The sequence below is a fragment of the Scomber japonicus genome, chromosome 13, assembly GCF_027409825.1.
Source record: "Scomber japonicus isolate fScoJap1 chromosome 13, fScoJap1.pri, whole genome shotgun sequence".
Classification (NCBI taxonomy): Eukaryota; Metazoa; Chordata; class Actinopteri; order Scombriformes; family Scombridae; genus Scomber; species Scomber japonicus.
In genome coordinates, this window is record NC_070590.1 from 15,375,791 (window position 1) to 15,387,735 (window position 11,945).

Consider the following 11,945-nt stretch of genomic DNA (forward strand, 5'->3'; position numbering starts at 1 on the left):
GCAGCTAAAATGCTGTCCTTGATTTCCAGTGTCTGAATGTATACTCACAGCGAACATAAACTAGTTTGAAATGCTGAGCTGCAGACATTTAATTTGAAAATGAAACTGCTACGCACAGTACATCTACGTCTACATCTACATCTACAGTAAGATGCATGATTTATCAGTGATATGTGATTCTACTTGATTCTTAAAAAACAACATAACAAGGATGGACAAGAAAAACAAAACACTGCTTTTATCTTTACATGCTTTTTTATAACCCTTTACTTTTTCTTTTGGAGCCCAGGGAGCAAAATCAACACTTTTTTTAAAAACTCAAAGAATAATTTTAACAAGCAGCAAACCCTGTGAACACACTTAAAACAAATGCCAACATGTGCATATCCCACACACTTTCACCACACATTCAATTTAAGATGAAACAATGAAAAATTTAAATAAATCTGACTCATCGAAGTCTTCTTCAGCAAACACAGAACATCACAGCACAAATAACAAAGAAGAAAAAATTAGTCACTTCTTCTAAAATAAAGAAAAAAGAAAATGCTTGCGCTTGTAAATGATACATGAGATGTAAGAAGGGCTGAGCCACCGTTCTATGTAATCATAGTCAAACCTCTTTGTTAAAATGTAATTAAATTAAAAGGTTAAAGTAATTTCCATCACATTTCCAGTTTTTCACAACTGGCGTTTTGAAGGAAATGAACAACTAAATATCAGTCTTTTGTTGGGTTGCCATTTAGTCAGATGAATCACTCGCCACCCCTCTGCTGCCTCAGTCAGATACGCTGTTATCTCACTGAGTCGGAAAGAGTCGGACACCCATCAGAGACCGGTCGAAGACGCATTTAATCACCAAGCAGCCGTTTGGATGACTGGGGATCAAGTTCAGCTGGCCAATTTGTGGATGTTACTGAGGAGTCTCCTGCTGTATTCCCTGTGGTCGACTGGTTGGACTTCCATTACGGTTACCTTTACTCGGGTCTCATCCTGAGGAGGAAAAAATAGACTTGAGTGAAGTGCAGACATATCAGTATCAATCAAGTGTTGACTTTCTATAACAAAATAACATTATGAGAGAATGTATTTTCAGAAACCAGCATACATCTCACTGGGTTTAAATTGTAACCAAACCCAAATCTGTATGAAACCTGACGTCTAATGGTGAAGTACAGAATTGTTCATCTGCCAGCTGAGGTCACTTAAGTCAGACCCGATAGGTTAACACTTTTCTTCCTTTAAAACAATACTCACATACTAATAAATGGAAAGTGTTTTTGTTGCTGATAACTGTCCCCAAAGAGATCCCCTCTTTCAGTGATGGAGCACAAAATCCAAAGACGTTTGTTTGCAAAAATGCATTTTGAATTTCAGCTTAACCTAATATGAGCCTTCAGTAGTCTGTGTTACTAGTCAAGTAGTTATTTTCTTAAGTCTACATGATCCAGTTGGAGTGATTATTATTTAAAGCCAGACTGACTCACAGGGTATAGCCAAAAATGTATTTTCATTATTTTCACAGTCACTCTAAAAAGGGTTCATCCTGAGACAATTCATTAATCATTTAACAGTTCAGTCAGTGTAACCTGCATCTTTGATTTACCATTTGCCTCTCATATGTATTTCAACACCGCTATTAGTATTTTCAATTTGCATCTATGCGAGGATAGCAGGTAAATGAAAGAATAGAGGGGGCCGTCAAGACAAAGGTTCCTCTTGACATGTGGTGACAACTTATTTAAAATAACTGCCTTCTAAAGGAGGGTGTACTTTGAGAATAAAGGCTTGTTAATTTAATGTGGGAGACTAATACTCTAATCAAAGTCACATCTGGGGAAAATAATTACTCAGCGGTCCAACAGTCACCCCATTCTCAAACTCAATTTCATATGGTGTGGGAGTTTCGGTTAATTCCAGAAAAACTATATAACATAATATCTTGAGACTCGCATACCGACACCTAGCCGATACACACTTACAGATGCCCCAACATCACTAAGGATAATTAAGACAAATTAGATACAGCGCAGATCCCTGTGGTAGGGCTAGGCAGCGATTTATCGGATTTTATTTTTAGTTACAATTTGGGCTTCCAATGATTATGAAAACAAGATAATTGAGATAAAACGATTATTGTGTCATGTTCTGTTTCACAATGATGCTCTCGTTTTGTCTCGTGTTATAAATCCAGTGCAAGATCCATATAGTAATACCATACATATATAATCTCATCATATAGTAAATGGGGCTTTGAGAGGGATCAAGCTTGAGCCATCATAATTCAGAGATTGCCAGATCTATAGGAAAGGGATTTTATCACATGCAGCACAGAAAACGTTATTTATATATTAAAAAGCCTATGTCATATGATATACATAGGTAAAACTATGCTCATGCTAAAACAAAGGATTACTGAGCACAAGAGCTCCATCAGACACAATGATGTGAACTATCCTGTTGCCCGCCATTTCAATAAATCCTCACACCCTATCTCCTCTCTACGATTCAAGGGCATTCAACACACTGAATTGCCAGGAGGGGGAGATATGGAAAGACAGATATGCCAAAGGAAGGCCTATTGGATTGACACTTCAGATACACTTCAGCCTACGGGCCTCAATGACGATTTTGATATGAGTGCTGTAATTTCTAGTGTAGAATTTGGGCTCTATAGTTCATGATGGCCCTTGTCTGATACTCCTCTACAGCTCTGTTTTGTTTTTGTTTTGTTTTAGTTCTTTCTTATGAATCCGTGCATCACTGGTTCAAGCCTGATTCCTCTCAAAGTCCCATTTACTATGTGATGAAATTACATTTGTATTGTTTTACTTTAAGGTGCTTCTGATCTATATGTTGTTTCATATTTGCTGTGTTCCACCCTTTTTTGTGGTCTATAACAAGTTTGGCTTCTATTTGTATGCCTCAAACAGCGACAATTACCAAGAGATGGAGCTTCTTCTACCAGGATGTGCACAGCAGGTGTATTGCACACTGCCAATGACAAGACTGAGATAAGTTATTTTTACCTGCCTGTTTATTATTAAATCATTGATGCTTCCAGCACCAGACAAGGATTTAGCTCAGTGGAGTGGTGGTCATCCTGAATTTGTTTTTCAATAGAATTATATTTTAAGTTCAAGAAAATCTATAGTTAAAAAGATAAGTTTTTGATGGAAAAATGCAATAAATGCATGATGTTTACAAAGTCAATGAGTCAATGAGTGATCATGTTAAAACATTGTGATCTGAATATTGACCAAAGTAAAAGTGATTGTGTCATGTTGAGCAGCCCTACCCTGCAGAGAAATGTGGATAATGAAAGTGTAAGTTACAAATTACAGTGACGAGCCAAACTAACTTACAAATATAGCTTTAGCTTCTAGCCATGCTAACAGCTCCATGGATAGTAATGTCTGTCTGACAGTCTGGAACTTTGGTCTAGACTGAAATATCTCAACAACTATTGGATGGATTATGTGGAATGTATTTAATTTTAATTTTAATTTTAGGAATTGTGCCGGTAACATCTGGCAGGGGGGACAACCAATGGAAATCAGTCCTTGGCTGCAATTGGGTACATTTATGTTTTTAGTTATCTGAAAATGTATAATGATGTACATTGTCCCTGTGGAGAAATAAATACATTTAAAAAAATGTAAAAAAGAAATGACCATAAAATGTTGCACAGGTTGACTGTAATGGTCACCAGAGGAAGAATCTTTGTTTTTAGTGACATATAATTTGGTACAAATATTCATAAATGATTATATTCTCCTGCCTTTTCATTTTGTGCCACTAGCAGGTCAAAGATTTCACTTATCCAGTACAATATCTCAACATCTACTGGACGGATTTGTACACATATTTGTGGTTTCTAGGTGATGTTCCTTCTTAACTTGGGTAATGCTCTGGCTTTTCCTGTAGCACCATTGTGAGGTTGACATTTGTAGTTTTTAAGTGAAATATTTCAACAATTATTATGGCTTAATTTTTATGGAATTTGGTACACATACTCATTGTTTCCTTAGGATGACTTGTGATCATTTTAGTAATCCCTTAACTTTTCCTTTAGCGCCATCATCAAGTCAAATATTTATTTGTCATTGGTTTATGACTGAATACCTACAAAAATGACATTCACAACATTAGCTAAAGTTCCTGTTTAGTGCTAATTTAGCAAATGTTAGCATGCTAAGAAGCAAAACTATAACGTGTTAGCATTTAGTTCAAGCCCCAGTAGTGAATATGTAGACTCTTGGTCTTATTACATTCTGTATGCGTTATGTACTATCATATCAAACTTGAGTGGCACCAATGCTACATTAACCAAATACAGATCACACACTGACTATAATTCAGGCCGCCTTCTTTGCTTTACAAACTACCTTCAAAATGATCATCGAGCTCAATGAACATTCTGTTGGCCTTAATAAAATAAAAAAACACAATGGATACAATGCTACTACTACTACTACGGGATGAGAAACAGAAATACTTAGAAATCTATCCTTAATATATAATACTGAGAGTGTCAAGGACCATATTAATAAGACTTTGGATGGCAGCTTCTTGGAACATTTCCCTTTAGCATCAACACCTTCAGCATCAAGCCTTTTTCACAGGTTCAGGGACAGTGAAAATACCTGAATGTACTGTTGACAAGATCTCCTAAGACTGGTTTCTTGATGATGTAACATGAGTGTGTTAAGTGTGTGTGTGTGGGGGGCTCTCAACAGCCTGTCTGTTAACGTAAGGCAGGAAAAACAGGTCCTCTCTGACACTAATGCATTCAATGAGACAAAATCAATTCATTCACTTCAGACAGACAGATGCAGACACACACACGTGCACTTGTGCCAAGACACATATATGCACACACACGTTTGAGGCCCTCCTGCAGACAACCACACGCTGACACACGCACACACCTTTATGAACTAATACAGTATCACAGATTCAACATGAACACCCATCCAGACTTGAAGACTCCCCAAGACTTGGACTAAAAATATACTTCATCTAATTATTGAGTGAAAATCAGATATACATCCCACATTCAAAGTGTATCAGTAATCTTGTATTTTCCTTTTAAACCAATACAAATGAGATGTTTATGTGAAAAAATGCACCTCTGTGTTCAGTAATCCTGCAAGCCAAATCTGATCTTCAGTATCATCTGAATTACATTAACTTCACCTGTGGCAGAGTGAGAAAGACCTCTACTATACTGAAGTCTGCAGCATAAGAGTCTGATTCACTGCACACACTCCGCTCCTGCCTCTGTGGGGCTCCACTTTAATCTAACACGGCACACTGTTAAGATGGAATAGTATTCAAATACAAGTGGTTTGTGTCTGCTGGTATAGATTTTTATCTCCCCCTTCTAAGAATATTTGTACATTTATCGGTTTTAAATATAAACATGAGCTGCCCGTGAGGTGGCAATGCTCAGTATTAAGAAAATCAAAGTGTGGATGCATGAGCCAAAATGTTGAAAATTTTGACCATATAATTGAGCTAGATGAAGCATACAGGAATGCACAAAGACCATGAATGACTGCACTAAACAACATGGTAATTGATAAATAGTTAATTAAAAAGTAAGTCAAACTTTCACTGTGAATCACAAATGCCAATCCCATAGTAGATGAAAAGTCAGGTGGGATCAGCAGAGTTGTCTTCTGAATGTTTGTGTCAATGTTAAAGGGTATTTATCCAATACTTAATTAGATACTTTGGTCTGGACCTAAGTGGTTGAACCAGATCCCAATCCAAAGCACGGCCACTTGCTAAAAAACTCATTAGTACTGGCATTGCAACAGGAATTTTCCACTGCAAGAACTTTCCAGGGGACCAAAAAAAAAGAAAAAAAAAAAGAGTTTCACCAGAGGAAAGAACATTTAGATTCTTTAGGATAGTTCCAGTTGTTGAAATGTCACTGCTCCAGGGTTAGTACTTTCCAAAAGTTCAGGAACTTTAGGGACAAAGTTCAGGCAGAGCTGACAGTTATTGACTGGTCAAACTCTGAGGGTTGCTACAACTTGTGTACCATCTCATCCGTAAAAACAACAAAGTACTTTAGTGCTGACATTAGGACAACAGTCGGGTACTTTTTGTTGTTGAATAACGTTAAAACAAAGTTTAACCACTTTTAAAAATGCAAGAGAGTAAACGAGCTGAGAGCATGAGTGAGTTAATGAGATAGAGAGACGGAGCAATGGTAGAGAGAATAAACTGAGTGAATGAGAGAAATAGACATTTATTTTCTCACTGCTTCACATCGGTTATATTCAAAACCAAAAAAAACCCAAAACCATTAAGCACTCAGCAGATCATCTGCTGTGGAGTTGCACGCTCTAGAGCTTTCAGTCTCATTTTCTTTCTCTGCATTGCTCCTTTTTATTGATTCATTAAATACAATTCTGACAACGGTAAATACACAGAACAACAGTATGAGGATTACTTTATTTCCTCATGTGTGTAAACTATGTCTCCAATGCCCCTACATTTTTAAAGTTCTTCTGGTTCCTGGTTATGTGACTTTTTGGTTGAAAGGCTAGAAGTGTGAAATGCGACATTTTTATTTTCTGGCAACATTATTGTAATTAACAGTCATTGCTTGTACCGAATTTTCAGCGACTATCTAATTGCAGCTTCCTACAACAACTTCCATCTCATCTGTAGAACAATGAGATGGTACACAATACTTCTATACAAAACAGTACTGACTGTTGACTATTGACTGTTATAAACTAAAACTTTTACATGTTTTAAACTATAAACTATGGGCCAACTGTTACAGATTATCATGTTTTCAAATTGTTAATTAAGTCATAACCCAAAAGTAAAGAGTGGAGGCTAAAACTGCTGCACCACCAGAATCAGCAACAGATCATGTGCTGTAATATTTATAGGTGGTAGCACAGAAAACTTTGGGGGATTTGAGTGTGTTGGGCTTGTTAAGTATAAAAGGCTGTAGTTTATAATTTCTCTTCTGCCCTGAAATAACACAAACTTGGGTTCATATGTAGGTGAAACCACTTCAAAACATGGTTGATCTTTCTCTCTCTGGGTGTCTTTGTTCTGAAAAATGACAAAGTGCAAATTTTGTTAGTTCATTAAACTCAGACATTTCATTACATTGTTCTATTTTTATGAAGACGCAGTGGTAGACATCTGATCTATTTGTCTTGTCTCACACTCACAAGTCATGCGAACAAACTGAGGCTGAAGTAGAAAGACACACTGAACAAGTGATTCATAGACTCTGCGCTGTGCTCGTCTCTTTAGATCATGAGTTTTGAAATAAAAACAGTAAACTTTGACTAACAACCACTGAAAATACATTCTGAATACACATAAGTCGTGTGTAGAATTATGCATCTGCTAAGAGTTCATTATCTTTGTGGATATCTTAATTCATCCATTTTACATTATTGTGTTCTCAGGCATTAGAACAGTTTTTGACACATTCAATAACTCAACAAAATGTGATAAATAATAATAAATGGTCTAGCATCATCTCTGATGTGTTATTAATAGTTAATGCATACAGGTGATGTAATTAGTACATTACATTTACTAATTAGACACCACATCTATATTCAGGTTTGGATGTGTTTAACATTAAATGTGTGTGCCTGTCTTACTGTCTGTTAATGTCTCTCTGCTTCAAATACACATATGAACAGCTAAACACAGGCCTAAATGACTAGAGTGAATTGTGCCTCATTATACAATTCATTAATGGGTTGTTGTGTTAAACTGATTTGGTGCAGGGAATGTAAAGCTGGTCTTATTTCTAAAATGTATTCACAGTCAGTAAACAAAGTGACCACTCAGTTAATTGGTTTGGACGTGAGGAGGCTGTTCAATCGCAGAGGTGTTGACTTGAAACGGACACTATAACACTGTTGACATGTCTTCCTCTTCTTGCTAGACGAGGCCTTCAGATTATGTTCAAAGTCAGTCTGTCTTACATTTTATGTGCAGATTCCTGCTGCTGTTTTGCTGCAGATATTCATATGCTTCAGAGGATGATTTGTTGTGCCCTGACTTCTTCTGCTCTTTTTTCTTTATCGGGGCAGATTTGCACTTATGCAATAGGAATTTTTAATTTAATGGGCAGATGTCTATTAACTTTACATTTGTACTTGCAAATAGATTAACCACTTATTTTAAATGGCCCTGTGACCTTTTCTGTGATGAAGCTGTGAAGAAAACCTTTCTATTTTGAGCCCCACTACTGGCAGAGCTCTAATAAAAGAAAAATCATCTGTATATTGTTTTTTTCCCCCAACAATTTTATATTGTGGGCTGCAATAAAAATTGCTGCCTGTAGCATCTGCTAGTGGAGCATTAGGCTTTTTTCTTGTGGCATCATAAATAGCAGCAATATGCTGACATTTACTGTAAACACATTCAAGCTCATTTCACTCCATAAATGAAGATTCCTCTTCACTGCTTCGTACGTTAAATGAGTTTACATTTACAGAAGATGTGCATTAATTTGTATGAGGACTTAAGTTCAGTGCTTACCCTTGACTTTGTGTAAATCCTCATCAAATGTATGTTTCTTGAGGTCAGGACATGGGACTGCTCAGAGCTCAACCTACATCTCAATCATTCCACTCAGACTCTTGGTATGTGCCCCCAGTAGCAAATTAGTGTCTAAATAATTAAGCTAATTAGGCTTAGACAGACAATAGCTAAATGCTAATTAGTGCCTAATTAAGAGAAATTAATCCACAGCTGTATTTGTTTTCCAGTATCCAAAGTGCAGTGGCTACATAACAAGTCTCTTGTCACTGTGATACTAATTGAAATGATTCTGGATTCATGTTGTGTGACTGACAGCGTGTTGTGATTATACTGCATTTTGCGCATCTTGTTTTGTGGCTTTACATGCTTGGGAAATGCAGTTCAGCGGAAGATAATAAGTGATGACAAGTGTGGTTGTTTCAAATTCACGGATGACATAAAGCCAATTAATTAAAATAGTACATTGCAATGTATCACGTTTTAACGTCAGGGGGAGATTTTATCAAGCTAGTTCCCTTACAACTTTTATTTTCACTGTTTGGAAAGCATCTTTAACACTTCTGCCTGCAGCCAGCTCATCATAAAGATTTCTGCTAGCCGGTAAATACTTTGAGCCAAAGAAAATACTAAATCTGTAAACAGTGCAAGTGTTGCCGTCTCATCATTTTGTAATCGCGATACACACACATACACAGCCACGCACACAGCCATGTCCTACTTTTTGGTTTGATTGTGAAATAGACACTAAATGAGATCATTTACTGTTTTTACAACAATGCCACTTGTTTGCAATCTAGTTATTTTGAAAGCCCATTTATCCAGCCATTATTAGTGTTGGGAGAAATAAAATGCCTGCTGGTGTATTTATTCAGAACAGCATTAAAACATTGTTTATAAAAGACAAATGCTAGCCAATCAGGGTCGTGCATTCCTGCACGGCAGGGATCAGTGAGAATTTTTTCACTGCTTGCAGGACAATGATGAGTACCGTTATCATTATATTCTGCTCCTTTTATTCCCTGGAAACTAAACTGCATTGCATTTTATCAAAATCTATTGTGCTCCCATTCATAGCTACTTACATTATACGTCTCCAGCTTGACTCTGTTATTAAAAATGTGAGTTGTGTAGTTGACTTTCTGGAAGACTTCATCGAATGCAGCCTCATCCTATGGAAGACACACACATGCACACACAAGTAAATACAAGGTCAGGGTGACTGTTTTTACAGGAGGTAGTGTGTTAAAGAACTGTGAGAGTCTTACTGTGTCTCTGAGATACCCCAGTGTTTCTGCACTGCGACCCAACAAGGCCTCAGCTGTCTCCTGGAAACATGTCACCCACTGGTTATCCCCGTAGTCAGCAATGTTAGCCTGAGAGTCAGACAGAGAGAGATGATGAAGGGGTGAGAGATTATTTATGTGTGTAAGTCCAAGTGTGTGTATGTGTAATGGCAGAAATTTCAATATTCTTTGGCGGAAGGAAGTCAGCAGGACTATATGTGTGGCAAACAAGATTTAATGAATCCACTCTTTGCACTTACAGAAAGTAGGAGTCTGTACTTAAAGTTGGGGAACTCTCTGTTACACTTTTCACAGCGGTACAGTCCATTCTCTTGGTCTATGACCTTCTTGTTGCAGTCTGCAGATGGACAGGCCTGGTACAGACAATTCTCTTTACGGATGTACACCACTGTCGCCATGCAGCTGAAATAGTCCGCCTGAGAAGAGGTAACACAAATGGGAGAAGAAGACATCAAATTGTGGGCATAGAGCTACAAGATCAATAAATACTACCAAATCACATCAAACTGCTGCAGTTTGAACGTCTAAAAGGCTACAAGTAATGTGTAGGTGTTGCCCCTTTACACAATATTGTGCTGTGGACAAATTGAACCAGAAAATCAAGTAACATACTTGAAAAACCAAGTGAACCTTTAGTACTATCATTTAAATATTTAACATTTGTGCTGCATTTTGAACATTTCATTTTACACTTGATGAAACCCGGTTGTTCCTGCAGGGGGAATGCAAATGATGCTGTCTGGTCAAATGTCATGCCAACCTTACCAAATCCTGACCTGACATTTTTTAAGAGCATTGCATGAAATGTATCACTGTGACAACTGTAACTGCAACAGCAAATCCCTCTCGCTGGAGCTGGAGAGCAGACTATGTAGAAGTATGACTGGCCAGTTAAATAGCACTGGCCACTGAAAGCAAAATTCACATCCTTAAAAACGTGGTAACTTGACAGAATACCAAAGAACGGCTGCAGGAGAAAACAACTGATCATCCAGCTTCCCTGTTTAGCTGGTAGCTTTCTCCTTTGAATGTGTTGCTTGTAATACTGGCAGATGTTAACAACATGAAGATAAACCTTTCCAGTACGGTTACCTTTTTTCATTAAAGTTATAAAACATACCCATGGGGTTCTTCTTCTGGAGTCTTGAATGAAAATGTGTTACCAAGATGTTTCATGTACTGGCAACAGATAGTGTTGAACTCATCTCTTATCTCAAGATTATTCTTTGTGAATCGCAATTTATGTAAAAGTTAGCTTCTTTGGTGTTTACATTAAAACAATCTGTCATTTTTTTAATGAGAGTGCCTCAGCTGACATTTCGTTTGGCAGCGTACAAAGATCGATTACAGAACATCTGTTTATAACCTGGTACACATTTTATTTTATTTATTTCCCTTTTACATATAAATAAAGATTCATAGGCCATGATAGAGGTATTATCTCTGCATCATTTTGTGCCAAGAAAATGCAGGAGTGGATCCTCTCAGTCCATCTGTTCATGTCATTACATTACACTTTTTTTCTCAGTTGCTTTGGGAAAATCATTCACTGAAAACACTGTGTGCAACTGTCATATTGATGGTTCCTTTTCTCACAATGGTTTTGCTGATGTTAAATGTATAAGTCCTGACATCAGCAGACCCAGTGATGCCTCCCTGTTGCCTTTAAGATCAAAGTGGATTAAGCTGCTTTTCTAACATTATGTATAACTATCAGACATGTTCCTTGTTATGCTTTGTGTGTTAATACTCACTTGTAAAATATTAAAATAACCTTTTAAACATAAAGGTACATTTCAATAAATCTAGAGAAACATGTCAAATTAATCTTTCTTAAACATTCACACACAGGGAGTTTTACATAGGTATGTATCACAGTCATTGAACATGGAGCAGACAGACAGGGAAGAAAAAAGATTATTTATACAGAGGAGATATATGAAAGCTGTGTATGTGTCTGGTCACAGGGAGAGGTGGATCCAGAAGAAGAAAGACAACATGTTGCTGTGTGAACATCACAGCAGAAACATGTAGGAGAGGCATTGGGAGGGTGTTTATACATTGTAAAGGCAAATATCAGATGCTGTGTAATTACTA

The 11,945-nt window shown here is 37.2% G+C and overlaps 1 protein-coding gene across 1 annotated transcript in view; it reads right to left on the reverse strand.

Moving 5' to 3' along the window:
• Positions 1 to 248: 248 nt before the first annotated feature.
• Positions 249 to 11,945, reverse strand: part of LOC128371553 (replication protein A 70 kDa DNA-binding subunit-like) — a 48,922-nt gene continuing 37,225 nt past the window's right edge. The window contains exons 14-17 of the mRNA XM_053331903.1: positions 10,088 to 10,264; positions 9,810 to 9,917; positions 9,627 to 9,713; positions 249 to 993 (exon numbers count right to left, since the gene is read on the reverse strand). Coding sequence (XP_053187878.1) covers positions 892 to 993; positions 9,627 to 9,713; positions 9,810 to 9,917; positions 10,088 to 10,264 — 474 coding nt within the window. The 3' untranslated portion in view covers positions 249 to 891. The remainder of the gene's footprint in view (positions 994 to 9,626; positions 9,714 to 9,809; positions 9,918 to 10,087; positions 10,265 to 11,945) is intronic.